This window comes from Camarhynchus parvulus, chromosome 1 (genome assembly GCF_901933205.1).
Source record: "Camarhynchus parvulus chromosome 1, STF_HiC, whole genome shotgun sequence".
NCBI classification, from domain to species: domain Eukaryota; kingdom Metazoa; phylum Chordata; class Aves; order Passeriformes; family Thraupidae; genus Camarhynchus; species Camarhynchus parvulus.
In genome coordinates this window covers 66,546,206-66,572,274 of record NC_044571.1, presented here as the reverse complement: position 1 = coordinate 66,572,274, position 26,069 = coordinate 66,546,206, and the positions used below count along the sequence as shown (strand labels likewise).

The following is a 26,069-nucleotide window of genomic DNA, read 5'->3' as shown; positions in this document are numbered from 1 at the left end:
TGGATCAAGTAGTCCTCAAGAACTGGCAGAAACAGAAGATTTCTATATAAAAATTCTGTCGTTGATTATTGGGGTTTTAACACAGCAGTAATGAGTTTCTCAGAAATGTAAATGAATTGATGTTTTGAAATGCTTTCAAAAATAAAATAGTGAAAGCTAAACTAGTTTCTCATACTATTTGGATTATTTATATCTCGCTTTTCATATTATTTGTTTTGCTAGAAGTGTTAATGGCTAATATTGTATATATACCCTTTTACTTTAAAGTGCCAGTAAGAAGTTATCAGCAAACATTTAAAAATTTGTTCACTTTGTAGAATGTAAGAAAATTAGGATTTCCCAACAGATCCAAATAACTCTGTAAGTTTTTATACTTCTCTAAAGACTTCTAACAACATTTAATTAACCATGTTCCTCATAGAACTATAATAACAGTTCAACTCAAAACAAGCTTGTGTATAAAATGCCCAGGTTAACTAATTATATAATTATCAAAGAAAATTACTTCTTTGTAACTTTTCTTAAGCATTCGCTACTGCACATTGACAGCATATACCAAAAATAAACTGTAAACAAAGGCATTTCTAGGGACAATTGAAATGAAAATCTGCTTTTGAGAAATCTATCTGAAAATAATAAACATTTACAAGTAGATTTGGGGAGTATTCCAACTTACCTTGCCTGTCTGTAGGTTGCATTTCTTCAAGCTTGTGTCATAAGGAAATCATTAAATCTTGTTTTCCTTTGTATTTTTTTTCCTCTTCCTTTCTTTTCTTCCTCTTTTAGAGGGATATCAGTTAGGGAAACGTAAAAGAAAAATACATTCCTGGCAGGAATCCTCAGTGGGATTTCAACTTCAAACCTTCTCTAGCAGGGCACTTGAAAAATTTGTTACCTAATGGCGAAGTCTTGGGTTCCAAGAAAATTCCAAAAGATCCATTAAAGCTTTTGAGCTCAATGTTCATGTCATACAACTTTTTTCTTTTGTATTTAGCAGCTCTTGAAACATTTTTTTCAAGGGAAAGAATAACTTACAGTTCCTTCTTCCCTAGCCTTTGGTTTTACTGCAGTTCTCAGGAATAAAGTGGAATGTAGCATTAGGGTCTAGTGTCTTTGATGGCCTCATCATCTAATCATAGGTTTAACATTACTCATTTGCTGGCTCCAGGAATTCCTGCCATTAAGGGCCCTAGAGATGAAACTTTGCCTCAAATATTGATTGAAAGGAAGAGAGAGAAATTTAAGCTCTTTCTGCAATGCTCTTTCTTTAGACATCTCAGTAAAGCTACGTAACAAATGCAGCAAAAATCAATTTGTTATTTTTATGGCTCCTATATATGCTGGGTTTTATTTCAAAGTATTTTAAAAATAAGGTTCACTTTATACCTGGACTAATGAGAAGCGCCTAATAATTTTGAAGCTTCAAATGTTTATTTATTTTCTTCAGTGTTTGCTTGGAAGAACTCTTCCATCTACCTAATTACTTTAGGAAATTGTAAGCTTTTCATTTTTATACCCCATCTGATACTTCAGGGTTGTTTCCTTGTCTTCTAAATAACGAGGATTTTGTCTCTGGATGTCCATTTATTAAGAAGTACTTCAGGAGTTAATGCTGTAGTGTTTATTGGGGGAGTCATGGTAATTGTTTCTACAGGAACTATCAACAGGGGGCCGTAGTGGTGCAAATTGCAGCCTCCTCCCCTCACCTTCCTGACCTCTGGACTATTCTTCTGAACAGTAGCATTTCCACAGAATATAGTGGTTTATCCTATAGGTGCAAACAAAACACTCTATACTTCTATTCTTCTACAGGGAAGTTTGGGTTTGGTTTTTTTTTTTTTAATTTACATTTTAAAACTGTCTGACGGAAGAAAACATGAGATAAATGCTATGAAAATACTAATACATAAAATGGTTAGAAGAAAATGACAGCCAAATATCATAATCCAGCCAAATGTTAGCAGAACTTAGGATCATAGGAGATGTTGTCCACAGCAAATGAGGATAATTTATCTATATAGAGAAGAAGCAATGCTACCTGAGTTTTTCCTTAAGACAAATTAAGCAATGTGAACTGGAAAGACTGCATAAAATATATAGTTTGTGGGTTTTTAATAATCCCAGTGTAAATAGGGGTTTTCTTTCTAACATGAGTAAATCCTTCATATTCAAATTGAATGACATTTTACAGATTATGTGGGGAAGTTTGAAAAGTGTCACTCAAAAGATAGATGGTGATAATAAAAACCTTTGAAAAGTACAATTTTGTTTGCACAGAACAGAGTAACTTTAGACATTGAAAAGGAAAGGGAAATGCAAAGTTTGTTTTCCTTTCATTTGCTACAGCAAATTAGATGCTTTTATGCTTTTTATGTTGGAAATTCCATGTTAACGACTACAGATTAGCAAGGATGTCAGAATTTTTTTTCTTATCTGAGCTCCTGAATAAAATCAACATTGCCAGCGGCTCACATCCAAGGTATGGTCTAAATTTACATGAAATATCACATTACAAATGTCTGAAGGTACATGTCATGGATAATTCAGTTCATATGGGCAGCCTTTTAGGCTCTGAGGAATATGCAATCAAGCCTTTCCCCCAAAGGAATTTGGAGTTTCTGTGAAAAATACGTTTTAAGTTTTAAAGGAACTCCTGTATGGATGGTACTTCATTTGTAGGTTTGGGGAAGAACAAAAAGCACTAGTCTGTGTTTTCAGAATATTTCTTATACTGTAAGATAATACTGGTATTATATCTTTTTCCTATATCTTTTACTTGTATTATATCTTTTTCCTAGTAACACCTACTGCACTAGATTAAAATTTAGGTTAATTTGAAGCTTTATTCTCTTTATTTATATAAACCATAATCACACATCCAAGCACTTGAAAAAAAATTCTAAATAATTGATAATAAACATATAATGATTTTCACTTTTCCTACGATATGCCTTTTTATTTGAATTTAGTCTATTTTAACATAAAATGGATGAAGATGTGTTATGTTTGACAATATCTGTGCTTGATTAGCTGGTCTTTGTTCCCTCAGCCTAGTTGAGCATGTCACAGCTGTGTTGCTGTTGGAGTGGCAGATTTCTTCAATAAGCCATGCAGTATTAGAAAAATGCATCAATTTTTGCAGTGTAGTTCCTTCTTACATCAGATTTAGACTTCAATTACTTTTTTTCATATTCTTTTTTTTCCCTAACCAAAACACTACAATAGTTTCTAATTGCTTCCAGACCCTTTGCAGAGTCTTCTCTTTGGGGAGACAGCTTCTGAAAAAATTGAGTAGTTGTGTCCCAGAGGAGTTTTATCTCATGCCACTTGTATTTTTCTGTATCTTATCTATTTACAAGGGAAATTAACTTTCTTAAAAAGAAAATACTGCTTTATTATTTAAGACATCTTGTTACTCAATCTGTTTGAAAATATAATTATTATGAGGATAAGTGCTGCATTGTCCTAAGTGGCAGAAAAAATTTGGAACAATATCAAGAAATTAGTCGCACTCCAAGGAGATGTGTAAAAACAAATGAACAAAAAATACCCCAAAGATGTGCCTGGCTGGTGTAAATTCAAAGGGAATCTTCAGAGAGGAAATTTGATGGTTGTTTTATCTCTGAGAATAAAGACCCGTCAACCAGGCTGCAGGGATTTCAGAAGACACCAGCACATCTAGATGTCGGTTCTGCCTCAAAGTGTGGGATAGCTCTTCAGTAACTGGCAATTGATCAACACAGAAACCAAGGAAAAATAAAATTAAAAAAAAATAAATAAAAACAAAAAACCCCACCTTTTTCTGGTCCCTGCAGCTGACCAGAAGATGCCTTGAAATGTGCAATTCATATAGTAGAAGCACAGTGCACAATTTCTGATACCAAACATACTGTATTCAAGGCTTTCTATAACAGTTTAAGGAGGAATTGTCCAGCTCTGCTGTGCAAAAACCTTTTACTTTTCATTATAGATTTTCCTTTGTTGAAATATTACTTGTCTGTTTACTCTTGTTGCCAGTATTAGATTCAACTTTAATTGTAGTTCTTGGTCTCCTTCCAGAGGTATTCCTGGAGTTCTCATACTCTATAATTTTTGTTAAATAAGTGATTGCCCTTTCAGAATAACTGTGATAGCAGAACAGTTACAGAAGTGTTTGCTATTTGTCTTTTTGACACCAACCACAATAGGAAAGGCTGAAGATAAGTTAAATAATAACTGCTTCCCTTAAATCTAAGGGGAAAAAAACCCTGCAACTTAATCTCCTTAGGAAATTGTGTTTTATATAACTTCAATGATGAAATTAGGGTTGGTTAAGCAAATTTCTATGAGGATATAATGTTTTAATCTCTGTTTTCTTGATCACAAAACAAGTTGGGTGTTTTACCTTTGCTTGTGTTTTTGCATTTGTTCTGTGGCATTATCCACTGTCTCTGTTTTCGAACTATTGCAAATAGGAGACAACTCTGCATATAATATCACTGAAAAAGTCTGAATTAAAATTGATTTTATAGAGGGGAATGATGCGCAGAAACACACGTGCAAACATACAGAAACTTATTGTTTCAATAATCCTTTATTCCAGCATATCTTTAAAACATTTATCCTAGCAAAGTTCTCTATCTCCTACACTACTTCCGTCCTGCAGCTTCTTCTCTGCTAACTCCACTTTCGTACCAGTGCTGATATTTACAAGACTAACTCACAAGCACATGTGAAAACTGCTCAGACATTTGTTCCCTGGTTTAGTGGCTCTTTAGCTAAGAGCCTTGTTCAAAAGCCACCAGAGCTACTTAAACAAAAAATTCAGGATTGAAAAATTGGGGGCACAGAGGAGAAAAGAGAAAACACAACTTGTGTTTTCATGGCAGCAAGCTGTAAATTCAGATCTCTGCATCTAATGGAAACACACTCTTAGGCTACAGTTTTAGTGGTCAGTTTAGAATTCTCTCTGGCCACAATCACACTTGCAGATGTATTGCATCTTCTCCATGCCTAGCTCCATATTGCTGCTGATCCATTTCATCAGACTATGTGATGGTGGAAACAGTCACATCAAACCAAAAATTAACTCTGAGTAAAAAAGTTATTTTTAACTGATTATGCTTCTAAGGTAGCCACAATACCAATAGCAGGTGGCAGATCGATGGCTGGCACTCTAGGGAACACAGGCTGCCTCTGTAAGAATCATGATACAAGAAAGGAATTTTGGCATTTGATGGGAGAAGTTAGAGCAAGAGCAAGAAGTTAAAATAGATGAAAAAAACCACACAGATTTTAAAATGCTGGACAAGGCACTAGAAATGTGTATGAAATTTTCAGCAATGTTGCTCCAAAATGAGGCTTCGTATCTTCACATTTTACCATAGGCTCAGATTTAAGTTCAATAACCACAATCTTTGTAGGTGAAGTGAATACTTTCTATAATATTCCCATCCTATTTGAACTACATAAAGGTCTATCAAGAGGGAGGGGGTGTTTATTCTGTTTCCCTATGCAGTATCAAATATGGTACAGCTTAAACACATACTTAGGTTCTAATGTTGATTTTGGGCCCTTCATAATCCACCACATGGCCTATACACAAACAGGTTGCTATACACACTTAGTGTAATTTCCTAAATGAACTCCAGTACAAGCTACAGGAGAAGCCAAAACATTTTCCCTTTATATGTTTGTTGGTTTTTTCCTCTAAAATTAAGTGGTTTTCTAGGGAGATGGTTTTTTGTGCTTATTTTTTTAGACTTCTTCCCCCACCTTTGGCATTTCTTACTTGCTTTAAGGAATTCTGGTGAATTACCTGGAAAACTATTTTCCAAAAGATTCTAGTTATCAGAATTTTCTTGCATTGCCCATGTGTGGAATGTCTTCCAGCCCAATCTGTCTTCTACTCTTGAACATCTGCTTCTGATAATCTAACTTTCAAATGGAAACCATTAGTATATTCTTCCTACTTGTTGAGCGATTTTACTTTCTTCATCATTTTGTGAGGTGTCCTTACAGATTCCCATACATTTAGAAAACTAATTCTGTGTTTTGCTTTTAATAATAAGCAGGATATTTTCTTTTTTATCTTATATCAGAGTTATCAAGGGACTTCAGGCCCTTTCTCTTGCCTATCCTTGTCAGAGTACTCTTGTCAAAAAATATTAAAGAATACACACAAGTGAGATGCTGATCTGAACAACTTCTGGATTCATGGCAAGAATAAGGAAATTGTAAGAATCAGCCTCTCTGTATTTAATGTGGCAAGTTTTCTTCCCCTGATGTCTCTATAAAGCTGCCTACACAATTGAGAAGGATCTGAGACCTGGTCTAAGTACCTAGAAAGTAAGAGTGAGTTGGTATTTCTTGAGGGGCCGAGAAAGGATACAAAGCTCATTACTGGAACCCATCATAAATAATAAATATACTATAGCTTTCAGGGGCTTCACTATAATGGAGACAATATGAGGAGTACTTTTCTGTACATCCAAATATTTATTTATCTATTTATTTATTTATTTTCATTTATTTTGGGAAGAATTAGTTCAAATTAGTTATCTATCTCTAACATCAAAGAGTGGTTGAGTAAAAAGTGGACTGGTGTTTAGGATAAATTCCCATACATCGCATACATCTTGTTAATAATAATTTTAGCATTCCTTAATTGAAATAAAATTATTTTTCTAGTCAGGAGATAAGCTCTAGAAGTTGTTGAGATATGTGTATCCTATAGTACATATCTTCTGTCTGTATTAGAAGATATGCAAAATTTTAGAAGAAGAAGAAGGTTACTTTTCTAAATAAATTTGATTTCTCTAGTGTTGTTTGAATAATGTAAATGCTCTTGCAACTGTAGTTTTTGGGTTGTTTTGTTTCTTCTTCCAAAATACCAATGAAATGTTCCTCTGGGAATGTTGACACCATTTTCAAGATAAATTAACCAATTACCACAGGTGATCAGAAGGGCAATGGGGGTCTGTGTGTTACCAAGAAAGCAAAAAATTAACGTATTATTTAAAGTCTAGAGAATAGAGGGAAAATGAGGCTGTAGTCTTGTGAAACTGTAATCTAAAACTTTCTATTACCATTGTTTTATTAAATTCACATTCACATAAATAGTGTTATGAAAGTTTCGCATTCTTTTCCTTTCTGGGATTTGGCCAGAGGCCAGGAGCATTCCAATACTTGCAGAGTTTCCTTCCAGAAGGATGTCGTCAGTCATTCTGCAACTTGCTTATTGTGGGAAATAGCCACTTTTAAAATGGATAACCAATTACAAAAGCCTAAAATTGATGCCAAATTTATTGACATAGTAGACCAAAAATACTTTTTTTTTTTTGTCCTTTATCAGCAGTATATATGGGAGTATGAGAGAAGTGTACAGGCAGTGTTACTGGAATTCTTAGATCTGATTCTCATTCCAAACAATAATGCAAGGTTTTCAGACTCCAATATCTTTAGGTAAATTCTTCTAGGACTAGAAGAGACAAATCTGTGGTATTAAAAACAGTATAATCAACTCAAAAATTTATGAGACTGTCTTGAAATCAGTTTTCCTGTTTTTACCTGCTTTTGCCTTCTTTTACCTGCTTTTAATAGACACAGTTTTCTGCCATATAAAAACCACAAAACATTTCGTACATCATGTAACATTTCTTTTGAATATTTCCTCCTAAATGAAGTAAAGCAAGTTATTGGTGATTTTTGGATAGGAAGTTATTGCTGATTTTAGGGGGTGACTCCACATCTTGGAATTCAAACCTGAGCTAAATTACATGCATGTTGAGAATTGCAAACACATTTTTATAGTTTCCATTTCCTTCTTCAGAAGAAGGCTAGCACCTGTTCAGCTCCATACAAGATTTTCCACCAAATATATTCAAGGGTCTAGAAAGAAGAAAGATGATATAACAGAATTTCATCTGTATCAATAAGTTTTAATCACAATGCAGTGATCAAAGAATTGAGGTGTCAACTGAGTTATCAATGACTTAGATTAGAAAATTCACTAAATGTCCAGTATGACAAAAACAAATTAACCTCAGTTCAGTTTAAGGCATGGAGAAGATGGAAGTCTCATGAAGATGCAATTGATTGACACAATAGGACCTGTAGTTCAAGGAGAATTGTAGGATGATTACTACACCAGGTATCTCTCCATTTCAGTAACTGCACTCCTTTGAGAAACTTGAAATTTTTGATCCAAATTTAGATTTCCTTGCAGAAAGTGGAAAGGGTGAGAGAACTCTGAGAATCACAATTCCTTTTTAAAATAACTATACCACATTATCACAAGATTTTTTTAAGACATGTTCTAGACATCATGAATAAAAATTTAAAAATTGTAAGCAAAAGATTATTTGGAAATAAATATAATATAAACTAAAAGAAGTTCTTAACAGACCAAGTCTAATTTTTCCTTTTTGACCCCCCCACTACTTTTTTGCAAGGAAAATTTTCCATTATCAATTTAAGATGCCTGGACTGTTTTTTCCTTTTTCCTTTCTTTTTTTTGTAAGTGTACTGGAGATTGGAGAATTTTAAAGAAATAGAACTTGGAAAATACATTCTAAAGTAAAAATTGTAATGATATCAGAGAGTAAATTGATGTGCATCATGTTTTATTAAAAAAAACCCTGAATTGCAAGTAATATCTGTACTGTGGTATTCATCTCCTGTCCTCTGTATGAACAGTGTCATAACATCTTTCAGTCTGAACTTTCTTTCAAGGAGATGGTACTGAGGCATTCTTTATGCATTGACACTTTTCAAGCAATGACAGAATAGATTATGAGAAGTAGTTAAGGAGTGTGGCAATTTCCATTATCCTAATAAATTAGTACATTTTTTAATTAATGGAATTTAATAAAATTTTGCATAACATAAATTATTTACAGCAAAGCTATACTGGAAGTAATTGAGCTGAATGCCTAAAGTCATGATGTTTGATAATTATGTATGAAGACAATTTTAAATTTATTTATCAATAAAGTTAAAAACTAAATTTTTGTTCTATTTTTAGTACAAAGAAGTTGTGTCATCATTCTTGAATATTGTCAGTGTTAGACAGCCTTTGATTCTTCTACACCCCACCTTGCTGAGTCATGCTCACTGCCCCACCAAGCAGGAGCCCCAAGAGAAGAGAGATCCATGCATTCCTGTATAGAAGTAGCTCTCTCATACATGATTTTGTCAAAGGCTTCTGTTATTTCAGCACCTAATTGCTACCGTCATTTCTGAGGCACAGAAAAGTCTTCAAGCTCTTGCTCTAACACTCAGAAGATTCATGATACACCAAAACCACATGAGATGTAGTCTAATCATTCAAGCACTTAGCTGCTAATAACCAAATGACTATGCTGTGGTTCTACTTGGCTGTAGCATAAATCTTCCAAATACTGTCCCTGCATCCATTTCATTTGGTGTTTGTTTTTCAGCTTCTTGCATTTTGGTGTTGAGAAGGATTCCTTTGGAATCCAAGAGAATGTAAACAAAATTGCTCCACATCTTAATCCAGTTCTTAAAGTACATATGATGACATGAATGGCCATTGCAAAGGCAACTGTAATGCTGGCATTGAAAAATATTTTCAATCTATTGTTTGCATCTTTTAAAAACAAAATGGAAGAAAAGAAAACCAGGTGCCTCTTCACATATATAGGTAATGTCTCAGGATTGTGAATCTGTTTGTTAAATTATGCTTAAATGTGAAATAAAATTGTGGCAGTAGTGATTATTCCCTTATTTGTTGATTAATGGAGGATTGAGAGTCTCGAATAAATCTTGTCATAGCTGCTTTGTAGTGAAACAATGCATGAACCATGAATCCTAATTTCTTTCTGGGTTCTGCATCGTTATGTTTTTCACTAGTTTTGGGTAGATAGTTCAGCAAGTTTCAAACATTTTTATCATGAATCATTACTTTGCATAATGAAATCAATCAGATTTTCCACCTATGGAGATGTAAGAAGTGTTTTTCTACTTCCATATAGATATCTTCTTAGTGGCTTTTTAGGCAATTTAAGATATTTCCCACAAAATCCAGTTGGCCATTTTGGATGTTCTGCAGAATCAGAGACTGAGCAGGAAGATCTGGCAAAATACTTGCAAGAATCTCTTGGGCTTTTTCAGACACAGGAAGACCCTCTGTTACCTTTTAAAAATTTAATTAGCATGCTTTCTTCGACCTGTCTTAGGAAGCCTTTATTCCTTTCTCTTCTCTCTTTTCAACTTCTTTCCTGATTGTAAAGTCACAGCAGCTGTGGTGCAGAAAAGCATCTCAAAAGAAATGCTGATAGTGGTCTGCATAGTGTACAGTAAAAGGCTCTGATAAAAAAAATGCTACACTTCGAATACTATCTCTAACCCAGACCTTTTGTTTCTTAAAGTGTCTCAAGGTGCCTGTGTTTAAGTAATTGAATTCTTTCATTCTTAGTTTCTCAGAGTGATTTTCTACTCTACACAGATGATTTAAGTGATATCATTAGCTTCAGTAAATAGATTTGAAAAATAAAAAAATAAGCATCACTGAAGAAAGGACTTGTTATTACAATGCTTTTCTAGCTCACAAGCTAGAGGCTTGGGTGCTGATACTCTTCTTCCCTAACCAGGAGTTACCTGCTCAGCCATGGGTCAAGAGAATGTTCATTATTTGGGTATTTTAGTAGCTTGCCTTTTATAAAACCAATCATGAGTATTAGATTGTTGTTGTTGGGATTTTTTTAAGATGCATGACTTGGTCATATCTGTAAGTTTGTATAATCAGTAAGAAGCACTTTGCTGATTAGTGACTAGATTTCACAGCTGTTCCTTTATCTATGGAAAGCCATCCTTTTTTCACCCATATTAGGGAACATGAATTGTGAATTTCTGCCTTTTTACTCTTGGAAAAAAAAATAAATGTAAATTAATGTATTAAAGGAATAGTTCTGTAACTGTAACCATCTACCCATTGACAATATGTAGTCTTAGTCTAGGAACTCTCTCTGTAATCCAGCTAATGTACTTTGTTTTGTTTTTCATTATGATGCAGAGGAAATTTTTATTTCTTTTAAAGAAAATTTTTAAGGAATTATCACAAAAGAAAGTAATCTTTACTTGTTAGAGAGAGATCAACCCTTTTTCATCTCAAGTATCAGAATTCTTGATGTGATAGAAGCAGTGGGTTGTATGACAAAAGCTATTTGTGATGCATTGTGAAACTTCTCTTTAACTTAGTGGTATATGAAGTAAAATCCTGTTAAATTTAATATCAATTAGGTGGTTTAGATTAGTTTGAAATTTCATCTTGGAAATCCATGGTAACAGTAAATCAATTTTAAAAAACAGTTTGTTATCATAGGCTGATTTTCTTTTCACTTATAATCAGAAAGAAGCAAAAATTGAACTCCATGAGTGTGGATTTTATACAGATCATTGCCTGTGTTTTATAATAAAATGTGCAAGGTGTATCAGTGAAGCCACATGAAGAAGGTACTTTGTTGCACTAATGTTCATTGGGCGACTGCATGAAATACAGAAATGAGATGTGTTTTCTTATTCTCTAGACAAGGAAACTAAAGCTTGCTCAAGGGTGAAAAAAGGGGACACGACCACCTAAAATTTATTTGAAAATCTGAATGAATTACAGCTTTTTTAAATGATCAGATCATTCTCTTGATGGGGAAGGGAGTGTTGGGGGGAATTTAGAAGTTCTGCCTAAATTCAATCTCCTCAGGAAGTCACCAGGGTCAGCTTCAAAAATGTGGTTTAAAATCCTTGGGTTTTGATCATGTTATGTTTTATCTTCTTAGGAATGGCAAAATTCTATTCAGAAGAATGCAGGACTTGCATTTATTGAGCTCATCAATGAAGGAAGGTAATGAATTTTAAAGCTTTTGAACAAGTAGTCATTTTGCATTTATTCCATTGGGTGATAATACTTCCTTACCATCTGTTCCAAAAATATTGTGAAAAGGTCATGTTAATTAAGAGATTTGTTGTATAGATACTTTATACACTAAATATTTAATTTGTAAGTGTGTAAATTTTGAAAATTTTGTTTATTGACCGAAGGAAATAGAATTCTCTTGAACCGTATATAAGTTTAGGGTTATTTGAGAATTGAACTACCATTCTCCAGCGCAGCTAGGTTGTTTTACCCAGACAGTCCAGGGAGCCCAATCTGTAAAACCATCTGCTGCTCCATCTGTTTTAGGAGCACAGCATTCATTTTACAGACATACTTCTCTATACTATAATTCCATTATTATTTTATCTAGAATTTCCAGCCAATTTGAGTCCTGTGAACCACACATGGCATTATGTTTATATGAGCTTCCTTGATTTTGAATTTTTTAATGAATTTTTTAATCAATCTTCAAGTAATTTTAATTCTATGCGTTCTACTCTGTGCATTGTTTCTCATTACTTCCTGCCAGCAAGCTGGGAAGCAAAGGGAGACTTTCTGGCCCTTCTGGTAGGAGAGTACCCAAGACAAACAAAACCACTAAGGCAACGTGTCCGATTTGTATTGGCCTGTACAGTAAATCCACTTGAATCTATGCATTTTGTTATGTGCAGCTAAAAAAAATAGCAAAACACCTATTGAAGAGGTCTTGTCATTTTATGTGTGATTTCATTTTTCACCAATGATATCTAATTATTAAAGTGAAGTATCAAGTCTTCTCTTCATTGTAGGATATTTTTTGTCTACTGATATTTTGGAGGTTAAATCATGTCTTTATTTGAAATGAGATTTAGAAAATGTCAGAATATTGATATATGAGTTTGATTGTCAAAAAAAAAGAAAAGGAAAAAAGAGTGTGTTATTACCCAGTATTTGGCTGATGCAAATTCTCCTGGATTCCCTGTGCACACTGAAGTTATAGTGCTATGTAGCATTAGGAAACACAAGTCCCTCCATTGGAAATTCTTCTTGCTATGAAGGGCAGATATGAGTTTTTACACCATAATAGGGCTCACCTGAGTGCATCATGTATTGCACATTGTACAAGAAATTGTACCTGGCAACAGACTAAATAATTATAGTAAGCTTATGTTCTTAGGTAGTAATATGCAATACCATTTGGACCTTTTTTATTTTCTCAGCCAGGATATTGAGATCAGATATTATTTTGCTCACTATTGATAAAATTAACATTCTGAGCAAATCCTATATCTGCATATTTTTAGCAGTCAGATTTTAAGATACCAATGTACCTTTTAATCCACTCTAACATTGACTTTTCAAAAATAAGAATAATTTAAGGACCATTTCTTAAATCCAGTCATAGGAATGTCTAATCAAACTGCCCTTGGGCACATGCTCCTCCCTATACTTATCGCAGAAAGGTGTTTTAGAATAAGTATGCGTGTGTTACTGAAATGCTCTTCTTTGCAATCAGCCTGTTTGTTTTTAATTTACCCTTTTGGGGAAAAAGATAACAATCCTTTAACTGAAAATTGTTATAAATATTTATTCTGCTTAATAGCTAAACTTGTGAATGCAATTCATCAATCATAGCTAGAGAATGCAATTGTGCAGTTGTCAACAATTAACAGGACATAAACAGTTGATGAATGTGCAGCTGAATTAAAGTGCTCCCTAGGATAACCTGAAATTATAAACTGGATCATTTAAAGGAATCTAACAAAGGATCTTTATAATTAAAACAAAGCAGGGTTAATGGGATGTAAAATTGCATATAATCACTGTGCAATAATGATGGAATTTTAAATTATTAAAAGCAAAATGAAGTCTAAGAATATTTTGAAGGACTTTCTGGATAAGATTTTGAGATACCTGGGAAATAAATCAAAAGTTTTGAGAAAGATTCTTCTTTTGAATGTGGATGAAAATATTTAGATGTAATGCAGAAGTCCATAGTTTTAATATCTTCAGCTAGACATTTATATTTTAATATATGCATGCTATAAGGTGATTTTCTGAGTACCTAACTCTTGTTATTTCTTCTTGAAATAATTTAAGTGCCTTTAGGATTTTTGAATGTATTAGAAATGTTCTTAAACAAAATATTTCAGTATAGGTGTAATTTAAATAATTACAACTATATTCCTGTTACTTTAACAAGCTGCATTTTCATTTTAAATTGGTTGATTTACTCTTTTTCTGGGGTTTTTTGGTATAGATAATTTTTTTTAGGAAGATCGAGATAACATGTAGTTTTGGAATTCAATACAGAAATACTGATACAGCATTCTGAAAATAGGACTGTTGTAACAGCTTTTAGTGAAAAAAGAGATCTGACTACAGACTTAAATTAATTCTTTCAAGGTTTGTAATACACCTGAAAGATTTAGTGACATCCTGGTTATGATCTTGAACTTATGCTTCTATGTAATCAGTCTCCTGCTATGAATGTGTGATGTTGAGGGCATCACACATGTCAAGAGCTTCACTGACAGCAGCTTAATTAGGATTTCAGATTTACATTGGGGTGTACACATAAGCAGGCTTCATAATTTTAGAGCTGAATGTATCTGCAATGTTGGCTGTGAAAGGAGACATGAAAAGTCTTCTTTAGCAATGATATGTGAGGGAGACAACGGATCACGTTTAAGTGGAGTAGTGATGGATGAGGTCAAAAGAAAATGGCTGCTTGCTGACAAAAATGAGAGATAAGAGCACCCACCTCAAGTACATATGTTTACAAATGCATACATCTTGGGCAACTAGGAGTAAACATTACTCCCCATGCAATCACAAAACTATGACATCATTGGAAGGAATGACTAAGATTTGGTGGGACAGCCTGCACTGCATGACAGAAGTGCTGCAATGGACAGTTTCCTAGGTGAAGGTAGCCAGAGAAAGCAAGGAGGAAGTGTTGCCTTCTTTGTGAAGAAGCAGTTCAGATTTTTGAAGTTCTTCAGTGGAAAGGAAGATAGTCTGGTTGATAGCATGTAGGACAGGATGAGAGGAGAGTCCAGAGGAGAGTCACAGTGGTGTTACAGACCACTCATTCAGAGTGAGGGAAAGGAAGAAGCATCCTCTAAACACCTTGAAGTATCTGGATCACAAACCCTAGTTGCCCATGAGGGTTTTTAACCTTCCTGACAATCTCTGGAAGTGCAACAAGGTGGGATGCATGTAGGGAAAACAATTATTGAAGACTGCTGGGGATGACTTCTTGAAACATGATGAGACAGCTAAGACTGACACACAGCAGGATCTGTTATTTACCAGTAGGCAAGAATTATTTTTGAATGTGATTAATTAATGGCACCTTTGGCTGTACTTGCCATGAAACAGTGGTGTTCAAGGCCCTGAGGGAAGTGAGGATTGAGAGTAGCAGAATGAGCGCAAATTTTAGTCTATTCAGGAAACGGATCAGTCAGATCCCATGGGAGGCCAATGTGTTCCTTCAAGGTAGTTCTAAAAGGTGTCAGACTTTTAAGTACAGCATTATCCAAGCACAGGAACAGGAAAAATGTACATGTAGCAAGAGAGTGGTTCAGCTGGAAAAAGAAATTGTGATACAGCTCTGATGCAAAAAGAGAGTACATAGGAGGTGAAACTAGAAGCTGCCTAGAAAGGAGGAATTTAGAATTGTGAGCACATAAGAAATATTGTCAGGAAGGCCAGCAGTCAGCTGGAAATGAAACTTGGAGGAAGTATCGAGGATAACAAGAGCTTCATTAGTAGGCTGTCCAAGGGAAATGTCGTGTTGTTGAATGGGGTGGATGATTTAGTCACAGATATGTCTGAGACACTCAATGCCTTATTTGCCTCCATCTTCACTAAATTTTATCAAGGCTCTGCCTTTAGTGAAGGAGTTAAAGGACCAACATCTACCAACACTGGATAAAGTCTGAGTCAAGAATTCCTTGAGACACCTTGTGCCATACAAGCCCATGATACCTGAGGGGTACATCTGATGGTTGTGAAAGTCTTTGCAAGGCTGATCACCGATCCAAGAAGTCAAGGAAATAGGGGCAGGTTACAGGTGCCTGGAGAAAGGCATATGTTACACCCATCTTTAAAATAGTCCTCAAAATCCAGGGAAAAGCTAGTCATCTTTTCCTCTGGCCCTTGGAAGACCATGTAGCAAGTCCCTTTAAAACAAATTCTGGCTGCTTGAAAGAGAAGGTAATTGAGAACAATCAACATGAATTTACAAAAGGTAAACCATTCATGGCCAACCTGTTTGCTTTCTGCGATAAAAAAAGATAAAACAGTCAGATTTGTGGTCACAGGAGTAGCAATGAATATAATTTATCTTGACACTGGAAAGGTCCCACAATATTCATGCACCAGTTAGAACTCTACATTCTGAAGAAGAGTTGGACAACTAAATTGATAAAAGACTTACTACTTAAACAGGGCCCAAAGTTTGTGGTTAATTGGTTGTACCTTAGCTTAATGTTTTTGACAAACAGACTATCTCAGGGATCTATCCTGCCTAAGAGAAGGATTTTATAGGTCATGATCTCTTTATCTTTCAGAGCTGAATTACTATCCTCATCATCCATTTCCTCCTCCCATTATGCTTTCTCAACACTCACCTCTTTAAAGAGATGATATTTTTCCTTTCATTTAAATATTTTCCTTTACTTTTTACATAATTTCTTCATTTTAAATAGAGGTAGTCTAATTCTAATATAAATTTAAGGCAACGTGAGCCTATATTTAATCTCAGATTTAAAATTGTAAATTTTAAATCTTTGTTCCTGTAATTCCATCTCTGTACCTAAGTGTGCTTTCTGCCTTTAGCCACGAAAATATATATTTTAGCCTATCCACCTACATGGACCTCTGAGCATACTTAAAATTCACAAGAATTTTCTTTTAAATATTGTTTTGTTGAAATATTTTGAAAAAAATAACAGGATGTTTATATAGTCTGGAAATCAGTGTTTCTTTACATTTTGATGAATTTCTGATTCCGTCCTGGAAGGAGGCTCATAAAGACTTATATTCTTTCCTTGTTACCTCAACTGGAATTATGGGGTATCTACATCAAATTTTCTTTTGGATATCCTCTGTTGCCATTTGGCAATTTTGACATGTTTGGTTTGTGGTAAATTAGTTCACAGCCATTATTAACTCTCTGCAATACCTAAATGTTCAGGCATATGCTAAAAGATATATCTATAGTGCTACTTGCCATATTTGATTTATGATGTGCATCTGCATTTGGGTCTCCTAATAGCTCTCAAAGAACTGATTTAGTAGTAGAGTCCAAAATGGATGCTGTTCCTTGTTTCTGCTTTGATTATGATCTTGATTACAGGACAGAATGGGGACCTAACCTGAATCATCTAAGAAGGAAAGATATTGGGTCATCAGACCATATGGAGTTCAGGGCTACCACATGCAAAGGATTCCGGTCTGATGTGCAAAATCCAATATATGCAAATACAGTCAGAAATTAACACGGAGGAAGCAGTAACTTAGAAACCATAAATAAGAGGAAAGGTGTTTGATTATTCTGTCTTTGACAGATATAACCAAATTCTACTGCTTTATTGTCATCTTCACCACGTGTAATTTTTGACTGGAGGAATCCTTTATTAACTGTGGCTATTATATGGAAATTTGTCGTAGATGTCATCTTCCTTTAGTCGAGGATCCCTGTCATAGATACTTCTGTAAAAGTGGGCACTGAATGTCTGTATTTCTACACCAGCTGAAGTGTGAGCGTGTGTCCCTTGTTTAGATGTACTTGTTCATAATCTTGTATTCCTTACTCTATAGCTGTCCTTATCCTGGCTCCAGACAAGTAGTTTGTGTTAGACAAATTGTACATTGTTATGGTAACCATCTGTATGCTTGTGGGGTCAGTACACCTACAGTTCTTAGATCTGTTAGAGGTTTTGAGGTATCCTTTCCCCTTCTAGCGTTGCCTGATCAGGTCATATCTGAAAGTGGAGGCTGATCCTGAGATAAAGGCCATCTCAGCTATAACTGCTAGTCATGCATGTTTACTGGGTAGTCGCTATTACAAAGAGACAGATTCCTCTGGATTTAGAAAATTTTTCTGCAAAATAGCAAGTCTTTATGGGAGTGGAACAGATTCTTTGTAGTCATCTCTGAGTTGTATTGAATCTGTTACAGCTTCTGAGACATATCTGAAACTATTATAGTTACCCTGCATGAAATTTTTCTTGTCAGTGTGCTTATGTTGTAGTTGAATAGCCAGTGTTTGCATGCTATAATTTCAAACTTTTCCCTAGGGTATTCTTCATCATTTATGTCTTGCAAGAAACGAGACCTCTGTGTTAGATATTACTTTGCAAGTTTATAGGAATTTGCTTTCAAAGATTCATAGCAGTACTGCATCTTGTGGAACTTCAAACTCTTCAAGTTAGACTAGTTTATGAACTATCTTATTGCAGATACCCAGTGCGATGATAGGTTTCATTTCTTATAAATGCCATTAAGAATAATATTTGTCAAAACAACTGTTTGATAAAAACATGGCACATTTCCAGGTTGTGTTTTTTGGTTTTGTTTTTTGTTTTAAATAAAGCTACGGGCATATGATGAAAGTAAGTCAGAGAAACATCTGTTTCCCTGGACATGTGAGTTGGCAGAACTTCAGGAATGAATAGAGGAAGCAAGACCTTAGCTAAATTATAACAAATGTTCATTTGGTAATCTTTTTTGAAAATTGCTGTTTGGGAATGATCTGGGGTTTTTATTTTGTTTCAAATAAAGGAAAGGCTGGATAATGTAAGCTCAATTCTTTTGTCTAGCAGCATAAAAGCTATGAGTGCTTTCTCTCTGTGTGAGATTATTATTAGGAGCAAATGACTGCAGGATAGCAAAGCCAGTTAGGATAGTTAGTGAGACAAGAATTTTTATTCTTCAGTTCTAATCAGTGTACAAATAACCCCTCAATCCACAGTTAGATATGTTGCAAGAATTTTATATTTTTTACAGTTTTCTAATACAATTTATATATAATCTTATCACCATCTCTATTTCCAAAACTCTAAGAAAGTTTTCCCAGGCACTGTCCATTTATCTGAATGACTTCATGGAACATGGTCCTCCACAATCTAGCTTTTTAAAATTCCACTTAAAATAACTCACCTACTCCCAAACAGTATTTGCAAATAATTCATATTTATAGATAGTCATGTCCTGAAACTTGCTCTCAGCCTGGTCTTGCCCATAACTCTGAGATTTTTCCATTTTTAGGTTAAGGAGACCCCACCATTTATTCCTACAGATATTTAAGCCTTGTCATGCTTATTATGAAGTACCAGCTTATTTAAATTAGAGTTTTTCTCCCGTATCTTCAGCTGAAAACTCCACAATTGTCTGAACAGAAAGATCATTTATCTGTAGAAGGATTTGAGGCACAAGTGATTTTGGACTGCTTTGTTGGTGGATTTCCTACTGAAATTCTTTTGATTCAGTCTAAAACCAAGTCAAACCTGTTTCCTAGTAAAGGAACTTCAACTGTGGTTTGTAAATTTGTAGGCATTAGAATAAACCAAGCTTGTCTGGGTGAAAAGAAACCTTAAGTTAGGTTGTGTTTAGTCCTTACCTTATGCAGTAAGGATTGCCACACAAAGAGGAGATAAGATTTTCTGCAGGTCATCAGTTCTTGGCTGAGATCAGCTCATCTGGCAAGCACAGTTGTCTTCAATAGTGGTAGGAGTTTCAATGGTGCAACTGAAGAAATGGTCACACAGGATAAAGCCAAATCTTTTTCAAGGTCAATTTTTTACTTTTTTTTTACTCAAGGCTTTTTTTTTTTGGTAAATCATGAATTGCTGGAAGTGAGAATAAAAAGTACAGCAAGCCTGTGGTGAATCCTTAGCCCTTTGGAAGTGCTACTTATGTAGAAATGTATAAGTATGACCAGAAGGCCTGATTCCTCACTGTCTCAACATTAATGTAACTTCTAGGTCTGTTGAGGGTGATGGATGGGAAGATTTACAAGCGTGAATGAGAACTGTGGATATAAATCAATCACCATGATAAGGAGATCTCACTAAAGAACACAGGGTTTTTTCTAAAGGAGAGTAAAAATTTTAGATCACCCCTTTCTATAGCAATTATACATCCATTCTTGTGCCTCAAGGTGCTTCTCAGTGGAATTGGTCACTCAAGTACAGGATGATGGTCAGGGGAAGATACAGATATTAGACTTTTCCCCAAAAAGATAATGCTCTGTAAAAAACTGTGGATGGGAAACCTGGCTGGGCAGATGACAGAAATATCAATCAGGTTATACTGTGTGAGTTTCAACCTGTATTAATATAAATGTTATACAGTGTAATGTACTATATAAATATTTTATAATGTAACAGTACCTGGTGTTCATATTCTTGAAAATATATTCTAGAAAATATATGCATCTTTTGGAAATATCTGAGGAGGTAAAAGACCAATCTGTCACTGAGATTTTCTTGTACAAAATCACAGAATAAAGAAAAGCAATTACAGAATTGCATTGGAAAGGGTATTTCCATTGAAATAATGCAGCATCAATGTTACTATGTAAATAGTGACTAGAATTTGTCTAGAATACTGCTGATAGTTTTGGATATGCATTTGCAGAAAAGACAAAATCAAATTATGATATTAGTAAAACTTATCTACAGTTTTGCCATCCAAGAAAAATCAGAGATCTGGTTTACTTAGGAATAGTAACACGCAGACTACCAGAAGATCATCAGAAGGAAGGATTGTGTAAACCTAAGGGCAAGGTTTGTGTAAAATGAGACAGTTAAGACTGCTGAAGAATACATTTGGATTGGAGAGGAAAAGGGTTTTAAGCTTCAGAGAAATTTCCAAAGCTGTGTGGGAGGCAAGTAACTCAATCACATTTTCACATAATGAAAACACATTTCAAGAGCTAGATTTAATGAAAGTGCCTTTCATAAGCTAAAGGCAGTTTATGAAAGATTTTAAATTATGTAGTTGCCTGTTGCTATGAAGGAGTGAATTTGCTGACCTAGAGATCCTTGTTCTTTTCTCTTACTCATAGTGTGGGAAGGCAGATTTTAATTTTTTTTTAATGTACTGGAATTCTTTGTTACTACTGACAGTAAGATTTCTCCGGATTTGGGATTCTTTCTGAGTAATTTTGCTTTTATTTCCTTTGAGGAACAAAAAGAACTTGTAGGCACTTTTTCTCAAGCCAAAAAGTTGGAGGTTTCTTCTTTTTTTAGTAATCTTATGCCATGAATGTGATTGAATTATTCAGGATATAGATAAATTGGTTAGTTTTCAAAGGATGACAACATTATCATGCTTGTTCATCAGGTATAAACCAGTTAAGACAGTATACTATCTGGTGCTATTTCTATATGGATCTGAGATTCAGGGTTAGCTGTCTCTGCTATAATCCAGTAAAGAGTTTTACCATCTTTTACTTAGTAGGAATGTTGAGAATGCATAGTAGCTTTCAGTTAAAACTAAAAAACCAATACCAGGAATTATTTTTTAATAGAGTTTTTAAAGTTCAAAAAAGTAAGTTTTCTTTAACAAGTAGAGCGAGCACAGAAACCTACCTTTGCAAAAACCTTTGTAAGACATTGCTTCTGCAACCTTGCAGTCTCTCAGTGATTACATATTTAACGGCTTTAATTTATTATGCTTCCATATTCAGCCCTGCACTCTTGCACTTGCAAATCAAAACACCCAGGTCAAGGCTTATTTTGTAGCCACACAAGATTTTTAAATGACTGCTTGGATTTTCACCCTTCCTTTTTTCAAAGTCTTTCTGTCAAGTGATTTTAGGAATAGCATGATTATTAATGGTCTTCTAGATGGAAAGACATTGTTTACTTAATCTTTGAAGTTCTACCACAGTTCTACTGTGAACCACAGTATGTCCCTTATTACCACACATTGATACTATATTATTTAATTGATGATACACTTCTAAGAGGCTGTGGCCTTGCTTTTGTGATAATCCAAATTTGTTAATGATCATACAAACAGTTTTTCATTTTTTTCTTGAAGAAGTCACGATCAGTGAGAGATACGTGAGAGTGCATGAAGTAACTGGCAAGATACAGTTGAAATAATACTGAGATATCCCAGATTGCACAGGATTGTGTCCAGACAACTTTTGAATTTCTCCAGGACAGGAGACTCTACAACCTTTCTGGGCACCCTGTTGCAGTGCTATATCACCCACAAAGTAAAGACATTTTTCCTCATATTCAGCTGGAGCTTCCTGTGATCCACTTTGTGCCCACTGCCCCTTGTCTTGTTGCTGGGCAAAAGGAAGGATCTGTCCCCATCTTCCTGCCATCCACTAATGTTCATTCCTAATCCACATCTGAAGACAGTCCTACACTTACATTTTAACAATAAAAATATGAACATTAGCAGTAATAAAGTACTGAAACATATCTTCCAGCAGGGTAGATTAAAAAATAAGGCTAAATTTTGAAAACTGCAGCGTAGGCAACTTTGATCTTTCAGCTTATAATTGGCAAAAAACTTTTTGCTTTAAAAATAGCAAAGCGTTAGATATAATAAAAAGGGTTATTAAAGACATGAATATCCACTGTGAAACCTTGATCCAAGTTTTTTTATCTTTAAAACAGAGGCCCAAATATTTATGGTTTCCCTTGCCATGTACACATATTAAATAGTAGCTCAGGGTTAGTGATTTCCTTTCTTCACAGACGGTAAAACAATGGAGGCAAGAAAAGAGATCAAATCTTTCCATCTTACAGTTTTAAGGTCTAGTAATCATGACTTCGATTTCTAATAATAATGAATTTTGCTTCTAACACGAAACACCAAATTAGGGTTAAATTTACTAGAGATTTCACAGCCTTAATATAAGAAACTTTGAAATTCTTTCCCTGATGCTGCAAGATGGAAAATCCCAGACGATGTTCCACTTCCACAGAAAAAGAAATGGTTTTTCCTGATCCTAAACAGACCTGTCAGATCATTGCATCTTGAAACACATTTACTCTCTGCTGATAAGAAGAGCAGAGTAATTTTTAATATAATGGCCAACCCTAGATATGGGCTATAGGGACAAGAAAGCAGTTGGTTCCATTATTGCTGCCCAAAAACGCAAGGGCATTTTCAACCCAGTGTTGTTTATGCAATTTTGTTATGCACCTCGTGGTATTTTGTGGTCTTTAGGAAAGTCTAAATTAATGTGGCTGCCTGACATCCTCAATATCAATCCACTCTTAATCTGTTTTTGCCTTCTGTTTCTGACATTTTGAAAACATGGGAAAGTGAGTTACTTTTCATGGTAGTGTTTGAAGAAATATTTGAGAGATATTGATATTACTTTTCAATTTTAATAGAATTTTAAATCTTCAATAATGAATTTTTAAGACTGAAACTGAAATACCTCTATTTAATGTTTTTAATGGTACAAATAAGTGTTTAAGCAATTTTCTAGATTTTTTTAAATGACAGTGCAGTATTCATAGTGAGTCTGCTGTTAAAAATATATTCTTCCATAAAGAACTTTTGCCTTCAATAATAAATGGAAAATGTTTTTTCCATTTAATGTGATTTCTTTGTGTTTCACAATGCAGGAAATTTAGATAAAATTATTTTTTTATTTCAACTAATTGCAAAATTTAATTACAGAAGTTTCATTGATTTTTTCCATTGTAAGTAAATCTGCTGAAATAGTTTATTTGAAGTACATCAAATAAAAAGACTGATTCTGATTTTTCCTATTTCAGATTATTGTGCCATGCAATGAAAGACCATATAGTGCGTGTCGCAAATGAAGCAGAATTTATTTTAAACCGACAAAGAGCTGAAGATGTCCACAAGCACGCTGAGTTTGAGGTAAGCCTGAGAGCTGGTGCAGTGCTGGTTCTCTGTTTTCACTCAGTTGACGCCTAGACTGTAACTCCCTGCAATAAAGGTTTTATTTTTTTCTTCCGAGGAAGAAATTTACATTGAAAGCATTTCAAAACTGGTTTTTAAAAGCTTTGGTAAATGTCAAGCACAAGGAATGGGTTTAATTTCTCATCTTGTCACTGAAATTCATAAAAGCATTTACAGCTTGAAGAAATGCCTTAATCAGAATGTCTAATCTGATATGGTGGACCCTTTGGTTCACAAAGAACTTTTCTGATTTGTTGAAAATAGTAATGCAAGTCACCTTATTAATTATTTTTGTTGATTATTTACAACAATATGTATGAGTTCAGTAAAAAAGCAAAGCAATTATAGACTTAAGGTATATCATAAAAAAATAAGAAATAGAAATGTTTTGTTGAACAGGTTTAATATTTAAGGTCATTTTTTTCAAACATTTTGAATTTTGGAGCACTTTAGAACACTTGCTTTTTATATAGAGAAATACAATACTGCATATCTTTTTTGGCAGTTAGGAATCATTATCAACAGTAAGATTGAGTATTGGAAGATGTAACAGAGCAGCTGACTGCCATAACTCTTAAATGTCTATAATACTTACTCTGAAAAGGAGTCAACAGTTGCTTTTTCATCAATGAGTGGTGTTTGAAGGTGATCCAAATGTTAAATCCCTTGTTTTTAAAATGTCTTCAGTTTAATAGGTTTCCTGTTGTTTATACAGGATTAATTTTGTCCCTATTAAAAAAAAAGTCATGCAAAAGTAATGGAGTAAATTTAATACTTCATTTTTTGACATGAATTTATCAAATATGGTTTTGCATTTTTATAGTGTTTCGTACATTTCATCACTGTTTTTTTGTTGTTTCTGAACCTGCCTTGTGTTTGCATACATTTTTGTAGATGTAGATATATATGTGCAGTCCTGTATTTTCATATCTCAAATGACCTAGCATTAGGATTGAGATTGAGAGATTTAGTATTGATGATAATAAATAGCTATATCAATTTATTAATCTGTCAGAAAATGTCAACAAGCACCTGGTGGCTAGAAATAGGATGCAGGAATCTTAGTTTTGATGAGGTTTTTATCTCCTTGAAACAGCTCTCTTAAATGTGCACTTTGATGTACTAGTTTTTGTGCTCCTTGACCTAGCTGAGAACTGTGAGACACAGAGATATCTGTTGTCATTTTGAATACACATAACCTTTACTTCATTTTGTCAGAGCAGACAGCAGACACTTGTCATATGGGATTGCAACAACTTTATTACCAAGCTTATATTGGATATTTTGAACATAGGTAAAATTGCATTTACAATTAAGTGTATGTCAGAGTGAAGTTTCATATTGCCTCAACAATAAATAACATTTGATATCTATCAGAGCATCATGCAGTAACCTAAGATGACAATGGAAGATTGAGTTATCTGCTCTTTGAAGAATACATTGAGGTATAAGATCTGTCAGAACTCCAGACAGAATGAGAATATTCAATTAACTTCCAGCTTCTGTTAGCAAATAGGATTTAGAATATTAACTAAATTCCCTAAAGGAGTAGCCTCAAGTCTGTCTTATTGTCTGGTAAAGAAACCAACACGTTTCTCATATATAAAGATTCTCATTATATTTGTTGTAGGAAAAGACTGAGGTACACATTTTAGGCGAGTAAGTTTCAATCTGCAAATCATAAAAGAAAATTGTAAAATGTAGACTTTTTTAATGTGAAATTCACAAGTACTTAAATAAGGTGATGGTTGAAGTCTGAAAGAATGCTTTATATACTGTCTTTAATAATGTTGGGAATATAACGGAATATTTTATTATTCATCCTACTTGAAAGCAGTAGGGACAAAGGGATTTCTGGTAGTTTTCTGCTACATGATTGTATATCTGTCATTTTGTTTTAATAAACTGTATAGGTATACCTTCTGGGGTTTAGTACATGTTAATCAGTGCTCTCATCTAGAGAAGTGCATGACTATTTTATTTTATTTCTGTCCTTTAAACCTTAATTGAATCATTATGGGTGAAATTATTTGTTCCAAGCTGCACCAAGTTACTGTGTCTCCTGCATAGACCACGGACAAGCATCTAAATTTTATTCTGTGGCTCCAGTTGTAGTCACAGGCAGGAAAATTCCTCCCAGAATGGGTATTTCACAGTTAACTTTCATTTTGTTAACCTTTGTAATTGTTCAGGAAGAAAAATGAAAATTTAATTTTACTGTCCAATGAGCTGGTGAAATATTAACCTCATTACTAAGGCAGATCATTGTACTAATTGGTGCCTCCCTGTACAAGAAGAT

General features: G+C 34.3%; 1 protein-coding gene across 13 annotated transcripts in view; it reads left to right on the top strand.

The window, feature by feature from the left end:
• NBEA (neurobeachin) overlaps window positions 1–26,069 on the top strand; it is a 453,637-nt gene that overhangs the window by 209,498 nt on the left and 218,070 nt on the right. For all 13 annotated transcript variants that reach the window (XM_030944908.1, XM_030944837.1, XM_030944889.1 and 10 more), the window contains 2 exons: window positions 11,775–11,839; window positions 23,620–23,728. In XM_030944908.1, the coding sequence (XP_030800768.1) occupies window positions 11,775–11,839; window positions 23,620–23,728 (174 nt within the window). The remainder of the gene's footprint in view (window positions 1–11,774; window positions 11,840–23,619; window positions 23,729–26,069) is intronic.